Below are 27,658 nucleotides of genomic sequence, written 5' to 3'. Positions count from 1 at the left end.
GTTAAATTTGACTTAACTATTAGACATATAAGTGGAGATGACGAGTAGGCCTATAGTGTTTGTATAACAGAAAGAAAGAATATGTGAAAAGTCAGAGAAGCTGTACAAACAGTGAAGGTTTAAAATGTTCACACAGTTCAGCTATAATAAAAAAATTAAAAAAAAATGTTCACACAGAGGCAAGGTTCTGCTGACCTGAGCCTTGGGTCCCATAGCCATAGAGTCATGCCAGTGTCCCTGGATTTCAGCCGCTATAGTTGACCTTGACCATTACAGACCAATGGAATGTATCCTTTATGGTGCAGTTGATAATGGCTAAAGAATTCTGAACAATTTTATTGAGATATAGTTGACATGTAAGTTTAAGTTTTATAACACAAATATTTGGTATATGTAAATATTGCAAAATAATTACCATAGTAAGTTTAGTTAACATCCATCATTTCACATAGTTATAATTTTTTGTGATGAAAATTTTTAAGATCTACTCTTTTAGAACTTCCAAATATACAATACAGTATTGCTAACTATAGTCACCATGCTGTACACTACATGCCCAGAACTTATTTATCTTATAACTAATAAATGTTTCACAAACTAGAAATTTGTGCCTTTTGACTACATTTACCCAAATCCCCTACCTGCACCTCCTGCCTCTGGCAACCACCAATCCATTCTGTATTTCTATGGGTTTGATTTTTTTTTTTTAAGGACCCATCCATAAGTGAGATCATACAGTATTTGTCTGTCTCTGTCTTTTTTTTTTTTTTTTTTTGTCTTTTTGTCTTTTTGCCTTTTTCTAGAGCCGCACCTGAGGCATATGGAGGTTCCTGGCGAGGGGTCCAATCGGAGCTACAGCTGCCGGCCTATGCCACAGCCATAGCATAGCAATGCCAGATCCGAGATGTGTCTGTGACCTACACCACCGCTCACAGCAACGCCAGATCCCTAACCCACTGAGCAAGGCTGGGGATTGAACCCACAACCTCATGGTTCCTGGTCGGATTCGTTAACCACTGAGCCACGACGGGAACTCCTGTCTCTATCTTATTTTATTTAGCATAAGGCTCTAAAGGCCCATCCATGTTGTCACAAATGGCAAGATGTCCTTCCTTTTAATGACTGAATAAGATTTCATTATATATACCACATTTTCTTTATCTATTTATCCATCAGTGAACACTTAGGTTGTTTCTGTCTTGACTATTGTAAATAATACTGCAATGAACCTGCAAGTGCAGATATCTCTTTGAGATAGTGATTTCCTTTCCTTTGGATATATACCCAGAGGTGGAATTGCTGAATCATATACTAGTTTAATTTTTTGAGGAACCTCCATAATGTTTTCCATACTGGTTGCACTAATTCATACTCATACCATCAGTATAAAAGGGTTCCCTTTGCTCCACATCCTTGCCAACACTTGTCATCGCTTGTCTTTTTTTTTTTTTTTTTTTTTTTTTTTGGTCTTTTTTGTTTTTTCAGGGCCACACCTGCTGCATACGAAGGTTCCCAGACTAGGGGTCTAATCAGCTGTAGCCATCAGCCACAGCCACAGCCACAGCCACGCAGGATCTGAGCCTCGTCTGCGACCTACACCACTGCTCACGGCAATGCTGGATTCTTAACCCACTGAGCAAGGCCAGGGATCGAACCCACAACCTCATGGTTCCTAGTCGGATTCATTTCTGCTGCGCCATGACAGGAACTCCTCTTTTCTTTTTGATGATAGTTATTCTAACAGGTGTGGTTTTGATTTGCATTTTTCTGGTGATTAGTGATGTTGACTGCATTTTCATATACCTTTTGGCCATCTATATGTCTTTGGAAAAATGCCTATTCAGATTCTCTGCTCATCTTTAAATTGGATTATTTGGTTTTTTGCTCTTGAGTTTAGTGATTTACTTATATATTTGGATACTAACTTTTTATCAGATATGTAGTAGCAAATATTTTCTCCCATTCCATAGGTTGCTTTTTCATTTTGTTGATGATTTCTTTTGCTGTGCAGGAACTTTTTAAAAATTTTTTTGCATAAAAAAAAAATTTGGCCATGCCCATGGCGTGCAGAAGTTCTAGGGCCAGGGATCAAACTGGCATTACAGCTGTGACCTGAGCCACAGCAGTGAAAATGCCAGATCCTTAACTCGCTGCACTGCCAGAGAACTCCTGCAGGAACTTTTTAGTTTGATGTAGTCCTACTTGCTTATTTTTCCTTTTGTTATTTGTGCTTTTGGTGTCATAACAAAAAAAAAGTTTCCAAGGCCAATGCCAAGTTTTTCCCTCCGCTTTCTTCTAGTTTTATACATCTAAGCCTATCCATTTCAGATTAATTTTTGTGAATTGAGTAAAATAGGGGTCCAGTTTCATTTTGTTTTTGCCTGTCTAGTTTTTCTAACACCATTTATTCAAGAGACTATTTTCTTTTCTTCATTGAGTATTTTTGACTCCTTTGTCCAGTATTAGTTGACTGTATGTGCATGGGTTTTATTCGGGCTCTTAACTCTGTTACATTGTTCTCTGCAACTGTTTTTATGTCAGTACCATACTGTTTGATTAGTATAGCTTTGTAATATAGTTTGAAATCATGAAATGTGGTTCTCTATCATTCTTTTTTTTTTCTTCATTTATCATTGTTCTTATGTCTCACGATTGCTTTAGCTACTTAGGGTCTTTTGGAGTTTCAAACAAATTTTAACATTGTGTTTTCTATTTTTGTAAAAATGTCTTTGGAATCTTGGTAGGGACTGCATTGAATCTATAGATGGCTATGGGTAGTATGGACATTTTAGTAATATTAATTCTTTCAATTCATAAACACAGGGTATCTTTCCATTTATTCATGTCTTCTTCAATTTCTCTAATCAGTGTGTCATAGTTTTTTGTTTTTGTTTTTGTCTTTTTGCCTTTTCTAGGGCCCACACCCATGGCATATGGAGGTTCCCAGGCTAGGGGTCCAATCGGAGCTGTAGCCACTGGCCTACGCCAGAGCCACAGCAACGTGGGATCCGAGCCGCATCTGCAACCTACACCACAGCTCATGGCAATGCCAGATCCTTAACCCACTGAGCAAGACCGGGATTGAACCCACAACCTCATGGTTCCTAGTCGGATTTGTTAACCACTGAGCCAGGACAAGAACTCCAGTGTGTCATAGTTTTTAGGGTAGAGGTCTTTTGCCTACTCTGTTAGATTTTATTCCAAAGTGTTTTATTGTTTTGATGCTATTGTAAATGGGATTGTTTTAATTATTTTTTCAATAATTCATTATTAGTATAGAAATGCTACTGATTTTTGTATTTTGATTTTGTGTTCTGCAACTTTACCTTATTCATTAATTAGTTCTAACATTTTTTTTTGGTTGTGTGTAGAGTTTTCTATATATAAAACCGTGCCATTCACAGAGACATGGTTATTTCTTACTTCTTCCTTTATGATTCAAATGTTTTTTATTTCTTTTAAATGTTTTTTATTTCTTTTTCTTGCCTGATTGCTCTGGCTAGAACTTCCTGTACTATGTTGAGTATGGTGAGATTGGGCATCCTTGTGTTATTCCTGATTCTTAGAAGAAAAGCTTCCAGTCTTTCACCATTGAATTTGATGTTAGCTGTCAACTTTCATATATGGCCTTTATTATTTTGACATCCTTCTGTACTCAGTTTGTTGAGAGTTTTTATATGAAAGGATTTTGTATTTTGTCAGATGCTTTTTCTGTATCTGTTGATATGATCATATGATTTTTTATCTTTTGTTCTATTAATGTGATGCATCACATTTACTGATTTGCATATGTTGAACCATCCTTGCAGAGCAGAGATAAATCTCCCTTGATCATGGTGTATGATCCTTTTAATGCAGTATTCCAGTTTGCTAGTATTTTGTCGAGAATTTTTTTGCATCTGTACTCATCAGGGATATTGGCCTATAGTTTTCATTTGTTGTAGTGTCCTTGTGTGGGTTTGGTATCAGGTCAATTTATGCTTAATTATTAGTAGGGAAGGACTTACTGTTGCATGTTTGTTAAGTGTTTTCTGATTGTTTTGTAGATCCTTTGTTCTTCACTTATGTTGCAATCTTCTTTTGTGATTCTATGACTTTTTGTAGCTTTATGGTTTGCCTCCTCTATAATGATCTTTTGTGTATCTACTGTTTTTTCTTTTGTGGTAAACAGAAGGCTTATATAAAATATCTTACGAGATCCTATTTTAATCTGATAACAACTTAATTTCAACAACATACATAGACTTTATGCTTTTACTTTCCCCCCTCACACTTTAGGTTATTGATGTTACAGTGTACATATTTCTATACTTATATCCAATAGCAAATGATTATAGTTAAGATTATTTTAAATATACTTGTTTTTGGACTTTTAAACTAGAGTTGTAAGTGAATTATACACCACCATTAATAGTATTAAAGATTCTGCCTTTGGCTATATATTTACTATTGCTAATGAGTATTACACATACATTACATGTTTATGATGTTACCAGCATCCTTTTATTTCCACTTGAAGAATGCCATTATAAGGCATCTCTTATAAGGCAGGTAGGTGTAGTGGTGATGAACTCCCTCAGCTTTTTTTTTTTCAAGAAAGTCTTTTTCTCTTCTACATTTCTGAAGGACAGCTTTGTCAGGTATAGTATTCTTGGTTGACAGTTTTTTCTTTCAATATTTGGAATATATCACCCCACTCTATCCTGGCCTGCAAAGTTTCTGTTGAGAAATACACCCATAGTCTTATGGTGGTTCCCTTGTATGTGAAGAATCCCTTTTCTCCTGTTGCTCTAAAAATTCTCTTAGTTTTTTTAAGGTTAGGTTTGTGTTTTTATTTGCCAATATAACTTAACTACAGTGGCTGGCAAACTTTTTCGATCTAAAAAATATATTTTACATTACAGTCCAGCAAACACACACACATATAAAATATGGCTATACATATACAAGTAAAATAAACTCTTGCTAAACTTTTCAAAGTCTACCCTGAGTGTTAGTTCGTTTTTTAAAGAGCAGTTTTAGGTTTACAACAAAATTGACAGGAAGGTACAGAAATTCACCATATACCCCCTCCCAACACATTGCATAGCCATTATCAACATCATTCAGCAGAGTGGCCCTTTTTTTAAAACCAAGGATGAACAACATAAACAAACACATCATAATCACCAAAGCCCACAGTTCACCTTAGGGTTCACTTTAATGAAGTGAGTAGTATTGCACATTCTGTAGGTTTGGATGTAAGTATAATGACATGTCTGTCATTGTAACTTCATACAAGGTATTTTTACTGCTCTGAAAAAACTTCTGTACTCTGTGAAAATTCTTCTCCCCCAAACTCCTGGCAACCAGTGACCTTTTTATTGTCTCTATGGTTTTGCCTTTTCCAGAATGTCATGTAGTTGTAACCTATTTTTCCTTTTTCTTTTTCTTTTTTTTTTCTTTGAAAGAGAGGTTCAAAGGTTTTGTGTCTATAAGACCATTTGTGGCCCACCCACATGTGGGCCAGACAGGCTCTAGGTGGCAAACTCCCCTGCCAAAAGCTGCAGCTTTTCTTCCAGTTCCCCTGGTCCTGCCTGGCAGCCATGTGGAGGTGCAAGGGGACACTTCTTGGGTGTTCTTTCATAGGAAGACCACAAGTTTTGTGTCCCTTGTCACATGAGCCCAGATTCCTGTTGGGTGTTGCAAACAGAGAAGCCTTTTCTTTAGTCTCCTCTCTTAGTTTTTGAATTTTGACAATTTAATTGTAATGTGTTTCAGTGTAGTCCTATTGAGATTCAACTTATTCACAGTCTTTTGGGTCTCAAGAATCTTGATGTTCATTTGTCCAAATTTGTGGATTTTTCAACCATTATTTCTTGAAATATACTTTCTGACATTTTCACTTTGTGTTCTCTTTCTGTCATTCCCATAATGTATATATTGTTCCTTTTGATGGTTTTCCATTAGTCCCATGGGACATAGTCTTTCTTTACTCTTTTTTTATTCTTTTTTCTTTTTATTCCTGGATAATTTCAAATGACCTACTTTCTACTTCATTGATTCTTTCATTGATTGGTAATGTTTGCTATTGAAGCTCTCTGTTGAATTCCTCAGTTCAGTCATGGTATTCTTCAGCCCTAGGATTTCTGTTAGAATTTTTTTGGTGGTTTCTATTTCTTCATTGAACTTCTTTTTTTGTTTGTGCATTGTTTTCCTGATTTTATTTAGTTGCTTATGTGTTCTTATAGTTCACAGAACTTCTTTAAGAGTTCTATATTCTTTTTTTCTTTTTTTTTTTTTTTTTTTTTTGCTTTTTAGGGCTGCACCTGCAGCATATGGATTTTCCCAGGCTAGGGGCTGAATTGGAGCTACAGCTGCCTACCTACACCGCAGCCACAGCAACACAGAATCTGAGCCATGTCTGTGACCCACACCACAGCTCACGGCAATGCCGGATCCTTAACCCACTGAGTGAGGCCAGGGATTGAACCTGCAACCTCATGGTTCCTAGTCGGTTTCATTTCTGCTGTACCACCATGGGAAATCCAAGAGTTCTGTATTTTTTATCAGACAGTTTATATATATCCATTTCTTTAGGGTCAGTTATTGGAACGTTATTAATTTCCTTTGGTGGTGTCATGTTTACTTGGTTTTTTTTGTGATCTTTGATTCCTTGAGTTGGTATCTGCATATTTGAGTAAGTGGTTGTAAGACCTACAGGTCTCCAGACTTCACAGGTTTTTAGACTCTCAAATTAAAGGTCTTCCACACTTCAGGTTTGCTTTAGCAGAAATGGTCCTTCACTGGTGAGCTCAATTTGAGGTTCTGGATGGGTCAGGTAGGGCTTGCTATCAGGGTGTCTCTTTGGGTAAGGCTGCTGCCCAAGCTCTGAGGTCAGTGAAGGGGAGCAATGGCTGAAAATAGTCAGATGGGACTGCTGACTTGATTCCCTGCCCAAATGCAGCTATAGGATGGGCTCCACAGTTGCCAGTAAGGCTTCCTAGACAGGTAGATATGAACACTATACTCAACAGTTTAGCAGTGCTGCAAATTTGCTTCCCTGCCTATGAGAGCCATAGAATAGGCTCCACAGTCATTAAAATTTGATGCCTGAGAACCCAAATTAGGCAGAAATGCCCACCAAGATCCCTGGCCAGATGAGGCCCCTGGCTTGGCTCTGCAAGTGGAAAGAGCCACTGCCTAGGCTCTCAATTTGGATGCCACTGCAAGCTGGGCTGTCAGGTAGGCCATGCAGCCTCCCAGGTGCTCTAGTTAACCTTTCTGATCAGGCAGGATGGAAGGCTATACTCAAGATAGGCTTATACCATGAACCCACTTCCCTGCCTGGATGGGGTGGCAGAATAGTCTCCAAGACTGGCGTAGCTTGTTGGCTGGGGACTTGAATCAGGCAGAAATGCCCACTGAGTTCTATGGCCATAGAAGGCCACTGGCTCAGCTCTGAGTGTGGACAGAGTTGCTGAGTTGGCTCTCTGCTAAGGTACTGCTCTAAGTAGGACTGTAAGATGGACCATGCACACCCCTGGTGCTCTAGCCAGGCCACCTGGTTGGGCTAGACTGGGGGCTATAGTCACCAGTAGGTGGGACTTCAGATCTGCTTCCCTGCCCAGACAGAGGTGCAGAACAAGCTCCAAAGCTGGTATGGCTCCTTGGTTGGGGACTCAGATCAGGCAGAACTGCCCATCAGATGAGAAAACTGAAGGCGATATTAATTGGGGAGCAGTAATGAGGGTGAAGGAGGGAAGCTGAGATTCAAACCCAGGGCCACATGACTCAAAAACCCTATGTTCGTCACCTCCATGCCTTTCAATTTGTTATTTCAGATGCTTTGTCAGTCTCCTCACAGGTGAGATCCCACAGATTCTTAGTTCTAACTGCCATGGCGTCTTCGTTATGCATCCTTTTCCTTCGTCATAGAACTTGCCATTTCTATGGGGTGGGATGAATGGAATCTTTATCTGCTGTAGGGTTTCTGCTGTTACATACAAACATTACAGATGCACTTTTAAGTAAATCTTTAGATATACCAGTATCTGATGGACCTTCGTTAAGGTATTCCTATTTTTAAAACTAGTGATAATTCTATTTTAATGTATTTTTCACCCGAGAGTCTATCCACATGTCAAACCTCCTGAAAAACTATCAATGTCTCCAAGTGTTAAGGGTAAGAAATCTGTCTTTTGCACCAAGTCCTCCTAATCTCTGGCAAGTGTGTCAGACAAGTCAGATAGGCTACAGGGAGGTGTCAGAAATATAAATGGGAAATTCGTCAACTTAAAAGCAGGAATTGGGTGCTAATTATATTCAGTAACAGTAAAGATTGAGAAGTTCAGTCTTATTAAGAAATAGATGAAATGGAAACTAAGTTAAAGGGATCACTTCATATTTAGTAAGAAATTATTTGGTTATTTATTTCCATGTTCGTAACTACTCAAATTCTGAGTGCTGATTGTAAAGTGGTTTTCTAAGTTAGAACATGATCCTTGCCATTAATACTTGCTTACCCCCAAATAATTGTATTTTAAGAGAGATGTGTGGTTTTGTCCTTTATTTGGGGGGGGGGAGCATATGGAGGCTCCCAGGCTAGGGGTTGAATCGGAGCTGCAGCTGCTGCCTGCAGCTACAGCCACAGCCACAGCCACAGCAACACCAGATCCAACCTGTATCTGTGACTTACACCACAGCTCATGGCAATGTCAGATCCTTAACCCATGGAATGAGTTCAGGGATCAAACCTGTGTCCTCATGGATGCTAGTCAGATTCATTTCCACTGAGCCATGACAGGAACTCCATGTATTACTGATGTTGGAATAAGACTTGTTTGTTTTGTTTGTTTAGTTTGTTTGTTTTTGTCTTTTTGCCATTTCTTGGGCCGCTCCTGCGGCATATGGAGGTTCCCAGGCTAGGGGTCCAGTCGGAGCTGTAGCTGCCAGCCTACGCCAGAGCCACAGCAATGCGGGATCCGAGCCGTGTCTGTGACCTACACGACAGCTCACGGCAACGCCGGATCATTAACCCCCTGAGCAAGGGCAGGGATCGAACCTGCAACCTCATGGTTCCTAGTCAGATTCGTTAACCACTGCACCACAACGGGAACTCCAAGACTTGTTTTTTATTATATGTCTAGTTATCTTGTCCCTTGAAAAAAATCAGTGATCTGTTTTTTTAATATCTCGTTTCTCTATTTTTTCAGCTTTTTTGAGGTATAATTGATATCAGTGATCTATTTGAACCTTTTATGTGGCACAAGAGAAATTATTTAGTTGCAGATCTTTTTTTCAGGAGATCCAAATGCCCCGGTCCAAGAAAAGAGAGAGAGAATTCTTACAGAACTTCCTCATTTCTTAGCTGTGTCTCTGTTCCCCTCCGATACATCGTACCAAAGACCAGCTCTTCCTGGCCATTCATGCCTGCTGCCAGCTCAGCTCAGAGCCTATTGCATGGATCTTGATGAGCTTCTCTGGTCACCCCTATTTGTGAATGAAGAAGAGCAGACCCTGTCCAGGAGGGGCCCTGAATAATAAAACACCACAGTTGGAACGTCAGGTTTTATTATTTATTTATGTATTTATTTGCCTTTTTAGGGCCACACCTGAGGCAAATGGAGGTTCCCAGGCTAGGGGTCCAGTCGGAGTTGTAGCCGCTGGCATGTGCCAGAGCCACAGCAACACTGCATCCGAGCTGTGTCTGCAACCTACAGCACAACCCACGGCAATGCCAGATCCTTTATCCACTGAGCAAGGCCAGGGCTTGAACCTGCATCCTCATGGATGCTAGTCAGGTTCGTTAACCACTGCGCCACGACGGAAACTCCAGGTTTTATTTATTTGTAAAGAGGCAATAAATTAAGGCAAACATGTTCTCAGGAAGGTTGAGGGTGTGTAATTGGGGAACATTGGGAAGTACCCCAAGAGTCCAGAAATGAGGGAGGAGAGAATGACCTCAGAACTAAGTGATGAAATCTACAGAATTGAATCAAAGCTGAGTTCTTCAGAGTCTGTCAACAGGAGGGTTCCTGGGAATATCTATCTATCTATCTATCATCTATCTATCTATCTATCTATCTATCTATCTATCTATCTATCTAATGGATTTAGACGCATGTCTGGTTCAGGTAAGGTTGGCGGTGAGAGACTATGAGAGGCCCCTCCAGGCCCTCTCCAGGGAATCCTGGCAGCACCTCACCCGGTGAGCAGGGATGCCCCTGTGTGTAGATGGAGACCAAGCTGTGATGCCCCCAAAACACACCCTTCCACATACATTCTCTGATCTGCTCCATGTTCTCCTGCAGGAAGAGAATGTGCATCGTCCTCCGTGTGAACGGCCCTCTCTATTGATAAATGGGCATGCTGATCTTTTACAGTGGTCCCAGGAGCCAGCCTCATGGAACACAGCCCCCGAGAAATGGATGCCCTCTCTGTTTGTTGGCAACACCCAGCTACCAGGCCTGCAGGGTGAGTGGGCTGACCTTGCAGTTTGGCAGTTCTGCCAGCTGCCTTCCAGGAGGCCTGGCAAGATCAGGCCAGCCACACACTTCTGCTCCCCGCCCAGCTGCAGCCTTGGAGACTTTACTTCTAGACCAGTGACTCTCTATAGTTTTCCCTGTGTTTGGGCTCAATTGTGTCCCCCAAAGAGGCTGAAGTCCTAGGCCACAGTGTCTGTGAATGTGACTCTCTTTGGAAGTAGGTTTTTGCAGATGATTAAGTTAAGATGAGGTCATTACATAGAGAACAGACAAGTGGTTGCTGAAAGGGAGGGGGTGGGAATGGGAAGGACTGGGAGTTTGGGGTTAGCAGAAGCAAACTATTACATTTAAAATGGATAAGCAGGAGTTCCTGTTATGGTACAGCGGAAATGAATCTGACTAGGAACCATGAGGTTTTGGGTTCGATCCCTGGCCTTGATCAGTGGGTTAAGGATCCGGCATTGCTATGAGCTGTGGTGTAGGTTGCAAACTCGGCTTGAATCCGATGTTGCTGTGGCTGTGGCATAGGCTGGCAGCTGTAGCTCCAACTGGACCCCTAGCCTGGGAACCTCGGTATGCTGCGAGTGTGGCCCTAAAAAGCAAAAAAAAAAAAAAAAAAAGTAAAAATTAAAAAATTGGGTAAGCACGTGTTCCCATTGTGGCTCAGCAGTAATGAGGAACCATGAGGATGTGGGTTCAATCCCTGGCCTCACTCAGTGGTGTAAGGATCCGGCATTGCTGTAAGTTGTAGTGTAGGTTGCAGACATGGTTCACATCCCGTGTTGCTGTGGCTGTGGTGTAGGCCGGCAGCTACAGCTCCGATTTGACTCCTAGCCTGGGAACTTACATATGCTGTGGGTGCAGCCCTAAAAAGACAAAGTAGTAATAATAATAATAAAATGGACAAGCAATGAGGTCCTACTGTATCTTGGGGTAGACCATGATGGAAGATAATAAAAGAAAAGGAATGTGTGTGTGTGTGTGTGTGTGTGTCTGTGTGTGTCTGTGTGTGTCTGTATGTATATATAGCTGTATGACTGGGTCACTTTGATGTACAGAAGAAGTTGGCATGACATTGTAAGTCAACTATACTTTTAATTTTTTAGAAAAAAATCATCAAGTAAATGTAAAAAAAAAAAAAAAAAGTTGAGGTCATTAGGGTAGACCCTAATTCAGTTTGACTGGTGTCTTTATAAAAAGGGGAATTGGGGAGATGATATGAAGATAAGGAAGAATACCGTCTCCATGCCAAGGAACTCCTGAGGCCACGGGAATCTAGGAGGAGGTATAGAACAGGCTACATACAGCTCTCAGAGAGAGCTTATCCTGCTGACACCTGGATTTCAAATTTCCAGCCCCTGAACTGGGAAACAATACATTTTTGTTGTTTAAGCCCCAGTTTGTGGAACTTTTCTATGGCAACCCTGGGAAACTAATACAGCCTGTACCAGACTTTTCACCAGGGAACTCTGAACGAAAGCTCTTAATTATGATGCACCATTTAGCCCTGGTCCCTGACATTACCTGTTGCTGGAAAAGCCATGCCCCAAGAATATGAAATACACTTGGTGTGGCCCTGGGGAGTCTCTGACTGTGGGGAATTTCTACCAGCAGAAACAGATGTTCTCCAGGGCTAAGTAGGTATTGTCTAGGGCTTCTTAATTTTTTAAGTTTATTTCAGATGAAAATAAGCATTTCAGGTTATGCATCTAATTATAAATTACCTAAATGGGTGTCTACCATTCTGCCCCAGACTTAAGTAAACATGGTCTGTTTATGTCAATGCTTTGCAAATCTTTAAAAATCTCCTTTGGACTTTTTAGCCCCAATCTAACCTTTCAATAAGAAAGTTCAGGCATTTTAAACTGTTTTCAGATGAAATATGTCATAATTTTTTAATGAAATAAAACATTTTCCGTACTTACTGTAAAGACAAGCTGTTGTGAATGACCTCAGAGGATTTATCTCCAACAAGTTAAAGGCAGAAATACTTGGTATTGAGCAAAAAGGTGACCATCAAGTTTCGACCAAGTAAACACGTGGGATTATAATGAATGTAATAGATGCTTTTTTTCTGTAATAGTCACTGTAGTTGAAATAATTAACTACGTTTCTGAAATAGTCCTTGTTTCATAAATTTTTTTTTGTCTTTTTAGGGCTGCACCCACGGCACATGGAAGTCCACAGGCTAGGGGTCGAATTGAAGCTATAGCTGCTGGCCGACACCACAGCCACAGCAACGCTGGATCAGGGCCATGTTTTCAAATTACACGGCAATGCTGCATCCTCTGAGCGAGGCCAGGGATCGAACTCATGTCCTCATGGATACTAGTTGGGTTCGTTATTGCTGAGCCATGACGGGAACTCCTGTTTCATAATTTGATGTACTTTTTTTTCTAGACTTACATTTTATAAGTATTAATTCTGGAAGCCATCCAATGCGTCCGACAGATTTTTTTTTCTCCCATTTTGTGGATTGAAACTAGTGAGACTACAGAAGGGCAAGTGGCTTGTCCAAAGCCATAAAGAATAAAAATTGCGGAAGAAACATGCATCTATCACAGTTTTTCCCTTCTCATTTCTTCCGTAAATATTTATCAAGAGTAGCCCTCATGTTCAAGCTCTTTGTCAGGTCTGTGATACACACAGGGTTCTTGCTTCAGACTGACATTTACTGAATGACTCCTGTGCCGAGGGCGCTGGCACTCGCCACTCTGTTAAATTACGTGAGTCCAGTATGGTTAACCCCATACTATGGATAAGAAAACCAAGGCTCAGAGGGGTTTGGTGTCCTGTACAAGGTTGCATGGTTAGTTCAAAACTGATCCCCCTGGGGTTGATTCCAGATATAAATGATTTTCAAATACATCATTTCTTCTCTTATACCAGGCAGTCCCCAAAATGAAGAGAATTTTTGTTAAATTATTCCTTAGCAACTACTACATGCCAGGAACCACATGAAGCCAGTTCATATCTTTATCTCATTTAATCCTCTGAATAACTCTTTAAGGTAGGACAATTATTTCTCCTTTTTTTTCTAGCTAGGAAAACAGAAACTTATGGATAGAAATAAGGTACTGTGTGTAAACTGTTACATTTAGAATGGATAAGCAATGAGTTCCTACTCAATAGCACAGACTATATGCAGTCTCTTAGGATAGACCATGATGGAAGGTAATATAAGAAAGGGAATGACTGGGTCACTTTGCTGTACAGAAATTGGCACACTATTGTAAATTAACTCTACTTTAATTTAAAAATTTAAAACTTTTTTAAAAAGAAAGAAATGAGGTATCATGGTCTGAAATTGGCAGAGGCAGAATTGGAGTCCAGGTCTCAGTGGCCGAGAGCCCACTTTTGTTCTGCATGGATGACAGTAGGTTATGAAGCCAAATGTGATGGTTGAAGAAAGTGCCATCACATCCCTACCGGATGCAGAGGAAGGAGCTGATGTGCTAAGGGGAGGGCGATCAGGGTAAGCTTCGGGCAACAGTGGGCACAGGAGAGGGGCTACAGAGGCTTCTCCAGGCAGAGCTGGTGAACGTGGGGAGGAGGAGCGAGGAGAAGCAGGAGTGACACACTTGCTCTCTTCCTCCCCTTGGCCACCGCTGTCCTGTGGGCCAGAGTGCCCTGGAACCTCTTAAATGCCGTGTGTGTGTGTAAGGTCAGAGAAATCTGATTGCAAATGCAGAGCTGAAAAGGGGAAGAGAAGAGGTGTGAAGGGATATTAGCTTGGACGCAGAGCAAGAAAATTTAAACTGGGAGCTGCCCGGCATATGCAGGAGGGGAGCCCCAGGCTGCAGCAGAGCAGGGTCTTGCTGCCTCCCAGTTGGCCCTTTGGCGTCTGCTTTTGGCTGCCCCCCTCCTTTGTGATTGCTTTTCAGATCTTTTCCACTTATATTTGCCTTGAGATAATCTTTTATGATGTTCAGTCTTTCAGGAACAGTAAAGATGTGGGGGAAATGTGCCCTCATAAGGGTCCCCACCTTTCTAAACCCATCCCTCTAATTTCTCTCTCTAGAGGGGCAGGGGAATTATTCTTTGCAAACAACTGTTGAGCTTCTCACAGGTCTTAGAGTTTGCTGTTGTGGGAAGAGCAGTGAGTTTCATGAAGTGACATCTTTTGGTCTGCAGGTCAGGGTCTTAGGAAGGAGAAGAGAGGAGAGTGCAGCTTGGGGTATAAACCCAGAGTTCATCGCCTGCCTCCGGCAGCATTTTCTAGCTGAGGGTCCCGCGATCTTTACCCCTCCTGACTATAAACTGTCAACAGGAGTAACATCGGCGCCTGCTCTGGAGGAAGTACGGGCGTGATGTCCGGTAGGGAGATGGCAGTAGACTTGCGTTGTATCTGAATCTGAGTCAGTACGTTCTCCATTCATAAGACTATTTTAGCAGCTACTTAACAACTAGTCCCCAATGCTGAAAGAAAATATCTTTCGAGTGACGTGGCAAGGGGCTGCAAAGGACGAGTCAAAGAGGTGGTTCACCATCCATGGTGAAGTCAGGCTCACCGGGAGGCAAGAGGTGGCTGGGTCTTCCGGAGCCAGCGATTTAGGAGGCAAATGCAAATGGGAGTGTCCCCACTGACATGCTGCTGTGCTGTGGGTGACTGCAGGCTGCACCCACAGAGCTTGGCTGATACAGAGGGGGAGCCTGCCTGGCGGGTAAAACGAGGTAAAGATGGCAAATGAACAGAGACAGGTAAAACCAGGGCAGATGGCCAGGACGCCAAACCCATGTCCAGTGGCATCCTAGACTCACCTTGGTAACCAGGTGTGGCCCTGCGAGGGGGCGGAGGTGCTCACTGTTGCAGTCCTGTTGGGGTGGCAGGCAGAGGGGGTGGGGGTGGGGAGAGCTGAACAGCACCGAGCAAATCTCCAGAGAGGTTTATCAAGCAGACATGCCCGAATTTTGGAAGAACAAGAAATACAGGTAAACGGCAGGTACTACGTCCTAGACTGAAACACACACAAAGTGATCATAAATCCCAAACTCAGATGTTGATTCTTATTTCAAGCAAAAGCGCCCGTGTTTTTAGCCACGCTTTGCCTGGAAAGGTTGTACAAAGGGCTGACACAAACCTTGTCTTCCCAAAGGAGCCGGGTTATCCCCGAGAATGAAAGAAGAATACACATGCAGCGTGAGAATTAAAATCAGGCAATCTTCCCCACCCCCCTCAACCGCCTTACTTTTAATAGTTATTTAGAAGAAATCTGCATTTTTCACTTGAAATGCGCTGTGCCTTTGTTGGCCAGCTCTGTGTACCAGTCTGCCTGGCTGTTTCCGCTGGCTTGTCATGCTCACTAATTAGAGAGCTGCCGCCTGATTCACCTTGTTAATTAGAGGGACTTGCACACGGAGCCCTTCGGGCAGTGTGCGAGAGAGCCTCGCACCAGTGCCCCGAGAACGATGCGTCTGTGAAGTCATTCTTCTCATCTACCTTCTATTTTTCATTTGAAATGAATAAATCATTGAGATTTTCCTTGTGGAGTGAGAATGCAAGAATTCACATCTCTGTCAGATGTAAATTACATGTGATCAATAGGAAGGGATGACTCGTGTATTGTACTTACATGATTTCCTAATTTACTTCTTGTCCGTGTATGAAAAATGGCATGAAATATGTGTCCCCTCTCCACGAATCGGTGTCCTTCATCTGGTTAAAGGAGAGTGTTGGGTGAGAAACATAGCTGCTTGGTTTGAGCTGTGGGGAGTCTGGGCTGGCGGGTTGTGTTTGCTTGCAGGGGGGAGGGAGGCCTCTGAAGCCCCTCCCCCACCCTGTCGCCCCCAGACCCGGTCCACTCGGGAAGAAACAGGGTGCAACAGGTAATTTTGATGGAGACATTCTTTTGTAACAGAGGAACCCCCCCCCCCCCCACTTCTTGGAATTGAGACTTCAGATGTATAGTGTGTCTTTTTAAAAAATCAAAAATTTAAATAATAGTTTGGCTTGGACGTGATCACAGAAGGAGTAGTGCCTTTAAGCACCACATTTGCCCCCTGTTCCAACGGGTAAAGCATTTCGGAAATTAGTTTCAGTAGCCTTCTCTCCAACTGCTTGGCGAAAATGAAGCATTACGGTTAAACAAGAACAGGAAAAGGCAGTGAACTCTCATTGGTTGAAAGTAGGTGGTAAAAGTGTAGCTTTCCCATTAAAAAAAAAAAAAAAAAAAAAGACAGAGGGATAGGTCTCATCTGCACCAAGTCTGGGCGTTTTTGCTGAGAAGCCTGTTCAGTAACCCCATTATCATCCTGTGTGGTTAATTAATATCTTAAATAGGTTAACTTTTCTGCTCATCCATAGCATTTGCAGTCATTGTACAGGCTCACTGGCAGAGATTTTGGCAAAAGACTTGCAAATATTTCTTTAGAATAAGGAAAGACTTTTATACCGACTCTTCCTGGGAAAGGAACTCTTCTAGGTGCTATTTTCACCATTCTCAACATCCGATTGTGTGCCCACAAGCATGCATTGAGCACCTGCTGCATGCAAGACACTGCCCCAGCTCTGAGGGAAACCCCAGGACACGGAGGTCATCCATGTCTTCGGGACCCACGTGCAGATAAAGGAACCCAAGAGGAAGCAAATCTTTGCCACTGAGTGGTGGGTGCTGGGGAGCTTGCCCGGGGGAGGGCAGATAGGACTGAGGTCGCAGAGGGAGGGACATCTCTGAGGGCTGCTGGGACCTGACAGAGCTGGCCAGGCAGAGGAGGACTTGCAGGCAGGGAGCACAATACGTGCAAAGGTGAGGAAATGCCTGGCCTGTTGCAGGGGTGAGAGTGGCAGGAAGGCTAAAGGGTGAGTGTGTCAGGAAGGCTAGACGGTGAGTGAATTGGAGGAGAGGGGGCTTCAGGGGAGAAAGGCACCAGTCAAGTTCCCAAGGTCAACATTCCACCCTGGATGTCACCTCAGGTACCTGTGCAGCATTGCTGCTGGCACTGCTATAGCCTCAGCCTGGGTTGAGGTAGGGGGCAGAGGGGTCAGTGTGTGGCCACCCCAGGCCTGGCTTCAGGCTCAGCAGGAGCCCCCATGCAGAGCTGTAGGACTTCATAGGAGGATGAAGAAATGTGCCTGGCCTCTTCAGCACATCTGCCCTTCAAACAGCTCCAGCCCTGGGTGCAGAGCCTATTGGATGTAGAGAGTAGAAGGGGTGGTGGGAGTGGGTACTAACCTGCCAGGAATCTCTGTTTCTGCACCTGTTTGGCCTTGAGAATTTTACTAAGGATCCAGGTTGCATGGGCCCTCAAGCAGCACTTCCCAAACACCTAGTTCAGTTCCTCAAGTGGGATTTGAGCACTTGCCCTTTGCTGGGCTTAGTGCAAAAAGCGAGGAATACAAAAATGAAAAAGACACCATCTCCTGCCTTTAAGAGGCTACCCAGGGGGAGGAGGGAGGGAGTGGGAGGGACTGGGAGTTTGGGGTTAGTAGATACAAACTATTACATTTAGAATGAATAAACAACGAGGTCCTACTGTATGGCACAGGGAACTATATCCAGTCTTCTGGGATAGACCATGACGGAAAAGAATACATATATTATATATATATATATATATCACTTTGTTGTACAGCAGAAATTGGCACAACATTGTAAATCGATGTTTTTATGCTTTAATAAAAATAAGTAAATTAGAGGAGTTCCCACTGTGGTGCAGTGGGTTAAAGATCTGGAATTACCACAGCTGTGACATAAGTTGCAGCTACGGCTCAGATTTGATCCCTGGACCGGGAACTTCCATGTGCCATGGGTGTGACCCAAACAAACAAACAAACCAAGTAAATAAGGGGGAAAAAGAAGTAGCTCACAAGAGAGGCAGAAGTGATGTATGTTTGCAGAGATGCGGAGAATGCACTGTTATGTATCAAGCAGCAGCCTGGAGAGGGAGACATCACAGGGGAAGAGACACTGGCACTGAGTTTTATAGCATGAATAGGATTTATTAGACTGGAGTGATGGGAAAGGGTTTTCTAAACAAGAGGTGGTAAGTGCAGAGCAAGGAGATGTGAACATGCACGGTAGGTTCAGTAACTACAAGGATTCATTCAGGTTCTGACTCAGGAAATGAGTCTGGAGGGTTTGCAGTAGGGTCCCAGGGGGACAAGGATTGGAGGCTTTGGGGCAGAGTGGAAACAGGATCAGATTTAAACGTAGAAGAGAGGCTTTTGCCAGCTTCTCCCCCACCGAGCTGTATGACACCAGGGCACTTTCTCTGATGTTCTCTAAGCTGTCATGCAATACCATGGAAAGGGCTCTTTTCCCATCCAGGAAAGAGCTAACATGGACAGGAGGAGATCCTGAGATGGAACAATTAGGGCTTTGGGGATGAGAAGGCAAAGCCATCCAGAAGGAGGCTTCCAGCTTTGGGGACTGAGCATCAGAGTGAATTAATAGCCTTCTATTTGTAGAGTCTAGCAGTTGCATCTTTTCTCCATGTGAGACTTCCTGCTTCACAGCTTACTGGTTTACAGCCATGGAAATGGAAAATCCAGCCACATTTGCGCCCACCTTCCAAGTGGTGTTGGATCTGATGATGAATTCATTTCTTCCAGGACACACCACTGCTTCTAAATTGGTTGTAAGATACTGGGAAAAAAAAGAAGTAAAACTGTCACTGTTTGCAGATGACATGATGCTATACATAGAATATCCTAAAAATGCTGCTAGAAAACTATTAGAGCTCATCAATGAATTCAGTAAAGTTGCAGAATACAAAATTAATACACAGAAATCTCTTGCATTCCTGTACATGAACAATGAAATATCAGAAAGAGAAGTTAAGGAAACAATTGCATTTACCGTCACATCAAAAAGAATTAAAATACCTAGGAATAAACCTACCTAAAGAGGCAAAAGACCTGTACTCTGAAAACTGTAAGACACTCATGAAAGAAATCAAAGATGACACAAACAGATGAAAAGATATACCATGCTTTTATGTTGGAAGAATCAATATTTCAAAATGACTATACTACCCAAGGCAAACTACAGATTCAGTGCAATCCCTATCAAATTACCAATGACATTCTTCACAGAACTGGAACAAAAATTTTTAAATTTGTATGGAAACACAGAAGACCCTGACTAGTGAAAGCAATCTTGAGAAAGAAAAATGGAACTGGAAGAATCAGGCTCCCTGGCTTCAGACTATACTACAAAGCTATAGTCATCAAAAGTGTATGACACTGGCACAAAACACAGATCAATGGAGCAGGATAGAAAGCCAGAGGTAAACTCACCAATATATGGTCAACTAATCTACAACAAAGGAGGCAAGAATATACAATGGAGAAAGATAGTCTTTTCAATAAGTGGTGCTGGGAAAACTGGACAGTACATGTAAAAGAATGAAATTAGAACATTCTCTAACTCCATACACAAAAATAAACTCAAAATGTGTTAAAGACCTAAACGTAATGCCAGAGACTATGAAACTCCTAGAGGAAAACACAGGCAGAATATTCTTGGACATAAATCGTAGCAGTATCTTTTTGGATCCACCTCCTAGAGTAATAAAAATAAAAACAAAAATAAACAAATGGGAGCTAATTAAACTTAAAAGCTTTTTCATAGCAGAGGAAACCATAAAAAAAGAAAGACAATCCACGGAATGGGAGAAAATCTTTGCAAACAAAGCAACCAGCAAGGGATTAATCTCCAAATATATGAATGTCTCATGCAGCTTTATATTAAAAAATACTCCAAATAACCCAATAAAAATAGGCAGAAGATCTAAATAGACATTTCTCCAAAGAAGAAAGATGGCCAAAAAACACATGAGAAGAACATCGCTAGTTATTAGAGAAATGCAGATCAAAACTGTAATGAGCTATCACCTCACACCAGTCAAATGGCTATCATCAAAAAATCTATAAACAATAAATGCTGGAGAGGGTGTGGAGAAGAGGGAACCCTCCTGTGATGTTGGGAATGTAATTTGGTGCAACCTATAGAAAACAGTCCCTTAAAAACTAAAAATAGAACTACCATATGATCACATAGCTGGAGGAAAACCACAATTCTAAAAGATACATGCAGTCCAGTGTTCACTGCAGCATTATTTAGCCAAGACATGGAAACAGCCTAAATGTCCATAGACCGAGGAACTTATGGATAAAGAAGACATAATACATATATACAATAGAATATTACTCAGCCATGAAAAAGAATGACAATGCCATTTGCAGCAACATGGATGGACCTAGAGAATATCATACTAAGTGAAGTAAGTTAGACAGAGAAAGACAGATATCATATGATATCACTTAAATGTGGAATCTAATAAAAATGATACAAAAGAACTTACTTATAAAACAAATAATCTCTCAGATTTTGAAATCAAACTTATGGTTACCATAGGGGAAACCATGGGGGGGGGGGTGGAGGGATAAATTAGGAGGATGAGAATAACATATACACAGTACTGTATTTAAAATAGGTAGTTAATAAGGATCTACTGTATAGTACGGGGAAATGTGTTCAATACTCTGTAATAACCTATAAGGGAAAAAAGAATGATATATGTATATGTATAATTGATTCACTTTGCTGTACATTTGAAACTAAAACAACATTAGAAATTAAATATACCTCAATTTTTGAAAAAGTAATTTAGGGAGTTCCCATAATAGTTCAGCGGTTAACAAGCTGGACTAGCATCCATGAGGACACGAGTTTGATTCCTGGCCTTGCACAGTGGGTTAAGGATCCAGTGTTGCTGTGACCTGTGGTATAGGTTACAGACAGGGCTCGGATTCTGTGTTGGTATGACTGTAGCATAGGCTGGCAGCTACAGCTTTCATTCGACCCCTAGCCTGGGAACTTTCATATGCTGAGAGTATGGCCCTAAAAAGACAAAAAAAAAAAAAAAAAAAAAGTAATTTAGGCATGATTCTTTCCTCAAAAGAAAAAAAAAGATGTATAACGGCTGCCCTCAGTAGTATTGATAAACTGGGCTACAGGGCCATGCAGGTGTCCCAGTTACAGAAAAGTAGGCTGATCTGCTGAGCGCTCACAGCAAACCATGCACAATTGGCGACTGGTGAATCTGCACATAAAATGCAGGCAGCATCTGTTTTTTCCTGTTGGTCCTTTGTTTGACTAAAATGATCTTTTTTTTTTTTTTTTTTTTTTTTTAAGTTTTACCTTTTTAGGGCCATACTCTCAGCATATGGAGGTTCCCAGGCTAGGAATCGAATCAGAGCTGCAGCTGCTGGCCTACACCACAGCCACAGCAGTGCAGGATCTGAGCCTTGTCTCTGGCCTGCACCACAGCTCACGGCAATGCTGGACCCTTAACCCACTGAACGAGGCCAGGGATCAGACCTGTGTCCTCATGGATACTAGTTGGGTTCGTTACTGCTGAGCCACGAAGGGAACTCCAAAACAATCTTGAAGTCTAAATTGAAGGGCTCATTTTGAAACAACTTTTAAGCCATGTTTATGTTTCCAACTTTGGTGATTTTTGTGACTCTGCTCTGAAAACAAAGTGTTCGATGCCTTCTTAAGGGTGAGGATGTAGTCATGATTCTGTAATTATCTGTTGAGCACTCACTCCCTCCTTGCCAGGTTCTCTAACAGACACGGGAGGATTTGATTTCACCTTTGAGGTGCTCACTTTCTGGTGGGAGACGGAGACCCTTGGGCAGGCGCCACCCCTGCAGGGAGATGTGAGCTGGGACAGGATTCTGTCCACCAGAAGGCGATCAGGGGTTAATCAGACAAGGAACATGTTGGGGCGGGGCAGGGTGGTCAGGGAGTGTTTCCAGCAAAGGGTCGGGAAGATCAAGTGATGCTGGGGCTGGAAGGGATCAGGCGATGCCCCAGGCTGGAAGGAAGCTCGTGTTGCAGCTGCTGGACGGAGATTGAAAGAAAGCCGCTTGCAGACTGCTTTGGGTGGCCTGATATATGTTACATTTTCTTTTTAAATTAGCTGCCAACGTTTATTTTTAGCTGTGTCTGTGGCATGTGGAAGTTCCCAGGCCAGGGGTGGAACCTGAGCTGCTGCAGTGACAACGCTGGGTCCTTAACCACTGCACCACAGGGGAACTCCAGCTGCCAACATTTAAATAGTGAGAGGCTTCACATTGAAAACCAAACTAAGCCAGGAGTTCCCTGGTGGCTCAGCAGGTTGGGAAAAAGGTGTTGTCTCTGCTGTGGCTCTAGTTACTGCGCTGATATGGGTTCTGTCTCTTAACAGAGAGCTTCTACATGCTGCAGGTGTGGCCAAAAACCAACCAAACAAAAAAAACCAAGCCAAGTCTGGATTGGGGGGTTTCCTTAAAAATATGGCATCTGCATTCCCACCTGACAGAGGTTCTGGCCCCCACCCAAGGCATCTGAGTCTGGGACAGTGCAGAGGGGTGGGGCCTTGGCTAGGTGGTGGGCACCGTGTCCCACGGGCAGCAGAAAGCTCTCCAAGGGCTATGAGCTGGGAGCTACCTAAGCAGGTTTGTCTTTTGGAAAAGTGTCTCTGGTTATAGCCTGGAGAATGGATTTGATGGGGCCAGACAAGTGTCCTTCATAACACTTCATGGGATGGGTGATGGGGAGACTTGCGGTAGATGAATAGTGGCCCCCCAAAGACATCAGATGCTAATTCCTGGAACCTGTGAACATTCCCTTTTAGAGAAGAAGAAGAAACGACTTTACAGGCATGAGCGAATGACGCTTTGGGGATTGGGAGATTATCCTGGATTATCCAGGTGGGCCTCAAATGCCTGTCACATGTCTCCTTCGAAGAGGGAGGCAGGGGGAGATTTGATACAGATAGAAAAGGACGCAGTGGGACCATAGAAGCAAAGGCAGGAGGGATGCGGCCACAAGCTAAGGATGGAGGGGCTCAGAACAGATTCTTTCCTGGAGCCTTGGGAAGGAGTGTCGGCCTGCTAACGCCTTGGCTTCCACCCAGGGATACTGATTTCTAACTTCCACTCCAAAACACTCAGAGAATCCATTTCTGTCCTTTTAACCTCCCCCCACCCGCACTGGGGAGGGCAATCTTCTTGACACAGTCTACCGATTCAAGTGTTAACTCCATCCAGAAATACCCTCACGGACCCACCCAGGATAATGTTCAGCCAAATAGCTGGGCACTCCACAGCCCAATCAAGCTGACACATAGAATTACCCATCACATTGGTCCTGGGGTATTACCCCTCCACCTCCTGCTGAGTAGCCTCTCCTGTGGCCTTCAGAAAGTCTGATGGGTCCTGGGGGTGCCTTCGAGGTGGGACCCAGGCTGTGTGCCTGGGAGCATTCACAACTGCTGTGTGGACATCAGGTGTGCCCGGGGATGGGGGTGGGTATGGCTAGGGCATGTCAAGCATCTGCCCCAAGGCTCCTGAGTTTATTCCTTGGGTGAGTGGGGAAGCCCAGTAAGAGGAGCAAGGGTCTCGGGTGATGCAGCGTTTAGTCAGCGTCAGGTTGGGTTTGCACATGCAGGGACAGGCAGGCAGGGTGAGCTGGGGCATGGCTTCGGCCCTGGAGCCCTGGAGTGGGAGACCAGCTGCAGAGGAGCAAAGGGACTCAGTCTAACCACAGTGGTGGGGTGGGGTCGGGGAAGGGGATTGAGGAGTCGAGGACACTCTCTTCAAGGAGAACCATAAGAGGCTGAGGGAGAGTCAGAGGAAAAGGAGCACTTAAAAAAAGATTATTCCGTCAGTCAGTCAACAAGCATTATTGAGTGCCTAAATCTATGATAGTCCCTGGGGATACAACCGTTATCAACACACACTAAGCTTCTGTCTTCCGAGAGGAAACGTAATAAGAAACATCATCATTTCAGACACTGTAAACATGTAACAAAAATAAAACAGTTTCAGGTACTGATAAGAAGCATGAAGAAATAAATCTGGGCCATGTGAGAGTGAGTGACAGGGCTATTTCAGCTGGACTAGTTAGGGAAGGTCTCTCCGAGGAGGTGAAAACTTCTGTGACCATCGGGGGGTGAGAAGGACCCCTCTGGGCAGAGAATTGGGGGAGGGTGTGACTGTGCCAAGGCCCTGGGGTGGATTTCGAGGGAGAGGGGGAAACCGTGTGCCTGCAGCAATGAGAGAGTGGGTGAGTAACAGGGTCGAGGCCGGAGGGCATGGTAAGCCGTCAGTGGGGGGTGGGGGTGGGGAGTTGGAGGGGTTAGGGGGATGGGGGGTGGGAGGGGGTCTTGAGGTGAGTCTAGTTGCCTTCTGAAGCTCTTGGAGCTACTCAAGCAGGGAATGGCACGATCTGATTTACATATTTAAAAGGTTCCTCTGGCTTTTGTGGGGAGAATGAACTTGAAGAGGGCAGAGCGAAGGCAAGGAGGCTAGTGAAGAGGCCCTGTGGTCCTTCAGGCTGGGGGTGGTAGGGGAGATCTGGGCAGAGATGGGCATTGCAGAGACGGGCCTGTCTGGAGGTTTGAGGATCACAATGATTCTCAGAAGGACGGCATTACCATTTCTAGGTCATGGTGCCACAGCAGTGATGTAATGTGTATTAAATAGAGAAGAAACTTGATAATTGCCTGGCATCAGTTCACAGGTAGTGTATTCTATGAAGTATGTGTTGTTAGCAGGTATTAGACTTGTTTAGGAGGACTCCATCACTTAATGAGCTGTTGTGATTGGCTTGTGAAAAGTGTACCTTTTTTAAAAAAATCGAAGTACTGTTGCTGTACAAATAATATGAATATAATATAATACAATACAAGTTACAGGTGTACACTATGGTGATTCGCAATTTTTTTTTTTTTTTTTTTTTTTTTTGTCTTTTTAGGGCCGCACCTGTGGCATGTGGAAGTTCCCTGGCTGGGGGTCAAACCGGAGCTATAGCCACTGGCCTATGCCACAGCCACAGCAACGCCAGATCCGAGCTGTGTCTGCAACCTACACCACAGCTCATGGCAATGCTAGATCCTTAACCTGCTGAGCGAGGCCAGGGATTGAACCTGTGTCCTCATGGATGCTAGTCAGATTTGTTTCTTCTGAGCCACGACAGGAACTCCACATTTTTTAAAGGTCATAATCCATTTATAGTTTATTATAAAATAATGGTTATATTCCCCATTTGTACAATATATCTTTATAGCTTATTTTACTTATTTATTTATATTTTTATTTTTTTCTTTTTACGGCTGCACCGGCAGCAAATAGAAGTCCCCAGGCTAGAGGTCGAAGCGAAGCTGCAGCTGCTGGCCTACACCACAGCCACGGCAACAGCCACATCAACACTAGATCCAAGCCGCCTCTTCAACCTATGCCAAACCTTGTGGTGACGCTGGATCCTTAACCCATTGAGCAGGGCCAGGGATAGAACCTGCATCCTCACGGATACTACATCAGGTTCTTAACCCACTGAGCCACAGCGGAAACTCCAAGTAGCTTATTTTATACCTAATAGTTTGTACCTCTTACTCTTCTACCTCTATATTGCCCCTCCCCCACCCTCTCCCCACTGGTAACCATTAGTCTGTTCCCTGTATCCATGAGTCTGCTTTTTTTTTTTGTTATATTCACTAGTTTCTTGTGTTTTTAAGATTCCACATATGTATGATCATCATGCAGGATTTGTCGTTCTCTGTCTATTTCACTTAGCATAATGAACCTCCAAGTCCATTCATGTTGCTGCAAATGCAAAATTTCATTCTTTTTTTTGGAGTTCCTGTCATGGCGGAGCCAAAACCAATCCCACTAGGAACCAAGAGATTGCAGGTTCGATCCCTGGCCTCGCTTGGTGAGTTATGGATCCGGCATTGCCGTGAGCTGTGGTGTAGGTTGCAGACATGGCTTGATTCCGAGTTGCTGTGGCTCTGGTATAGACCAGCAGCAACAGCTCCAATTCGACCCCTAGCCTGGGAACCTCCATATGCCACAGGTGCAGCCCAACAAAGACAAAAAATAAAATTCATTCTTTTTTAATGGGTGAGTAATATTCTACTGTATATATGGACCACATCTTCTTTTGCCATTCATCTGCATGGATGGGCACTTAGGTTGCTTCCATATCTTGGCTACTGTAAATAGTGCTGCTATGATGTATCTTTTCAAATTATCATTTTTGTGTTTTTTGGATATATACGCAGGAGAGGAATTGCTGGGTCACATGGTAGCTCTCTTTTTAGTTTTTTGAGAGGCATCCATAGTGGAAAAGTACCTTTAAGAGAGGTAGACTTTCCCAATCCACCCGCAACTGAAATGGAGCTTTCAGAGAGTGAGTGCTTTTCAACAACCAAAGGCCTGGGTTGGGAGAAGGCCTGTTCCTGGGGACACTTAGACCTGCTGCTCTGGCCCTTGCCACATCCCTCTTGAGGACGGATTTGGAGGGAGAATGTAAGATGGCTCTTGATGGGGCTGCACCCAGGCTCTTCCCTTGGCCTGGAGATGCTGTGGGGGAGGCAGCAGTGGGGAGAGCCATGGGCCAGCTGTGGGCAGAGGCGTCTGCTCACCCTATGTCAGTGGGTGGGGAGGAAAGCTGGAGGACCAGGGTCCAGAGCTGTGCTATAGGAAGAGTCTGGCTGGGCACCCACTGCCCAGAAAGGGTGGATTCTTGTGCCAGACCCTGGTGACCTCAAGAAAGCTTTTAGGGGGAAATGTATCTTATTTGCTGGCTTTGGTGGGGAGACGTGCTGACTTAAGTTCAGCATAGGTGAGCAACGTGAAGAGGCCAGATCACCACCACTCCCTGCCTCCTTGCCTGACTCTGGACCACTGATGGCAGGTGTCCCACTGCCTACAGCCAGTGAGGGACTTAAGCAAACCAAGGAAAAGTCCTTGCTCTACCCTTGTGAGCTTCAGTCTTCTTCAGCTGTGAAATGGGAACAACCCCGCCTGTCCTGAGTTCAATGAAAACTAAATGGAGGTAATGGCAGAGTGGGTGTGACAGTTTGGATAAAACTTGAAGATGTCATGCTAAGTGAAAGAAGCCAGACATTAAAGGACAAACTGTTGTATGATTCCATTTATATGAGGTGCCCAGAAGCGGCAAATCCATAGAGACAGAAAGTAGAATAGAGGTTCCCAGGGGCCAGGGGGCAGGGGTGGGTGAGTGGAGGGAGGAGTGGAATGTTATTGTTTAATGGGTACAGTTTCTGTTTAGGATGATAAAATAGTTCTGGAAATAGCAGTAATGGTTGCACAATGTGAATGTACCTAATGCTGCTGAATTGTACACTTAGAAATGGTTAAAATGGTACCTTTTATACTATATATATTCAACCAT

General features: G+C 43.4%; 1 protein-coding gene and 1 pseudogene across 10 annotated transcripts in view; one reads left to right on the top strand and one right to left on the bottom strand.

The window, feature by feature from the left end:
- LOC100623157 (uncharacterized) overlaps nucleotides 1-27,658 on the top strand; it is a 247,612-nt gene that overhangs the window by 161,110 nt on the left and 58,844 nt on the right. For 5 of the 10 annotated variants that reach the window (XR_014806003.1, XR_014806002.1, XM_084960409.1 and 2 more), the window contains exon 7: nucleotides 10,365-10,455. The exons of 4 other annotated variants lie outside the window; for them this stretch is intronic. Coding sequence is in view for 4 of the 6 variants with exons in the window: in XM_084960409.1 (XP_084816535.1) it covers nucleotides 10,365-10,455 (91 nt within the window). In the remaining 2 variants the exon portion in view is untranslated. Of the gene's footprint in view, nucleotides 1-9,283; nucleotides 9,632-10,364; nucleotides 10,456-27,658 lie in introns of those variants that run through there. One more of the 10 variants, XM_084960408.1, reaches the window with a different exon arrangement.
- LOC146402326 (small nucleolar RNA SNORA11) lies at nucleotides 5,606-5,723 on the bottom strand (annotated as a pseudogene).

Source organism: Sus scrofa, chromosome 6 (genome assembly GCF_054392235.1).
Source record: "Sus scrofa isolate SSC_HxYL_T2T_F1_AM1 chromosome 6, Sscrofa_HxYL_maternal_Yorkshire_Landrace_v2.0, whole genome shotgun sequence".
Lineage (NCBI taxonomy): Eukaryota > Metazoa > Chordata > Mammalia > Artiodactyla > Suidae > Sus > Sus scrofa.
Note: the sequence above shows the minus strand (reverse complement) of the source record. Positions and strands in the feature narration are given on the sequence as shown.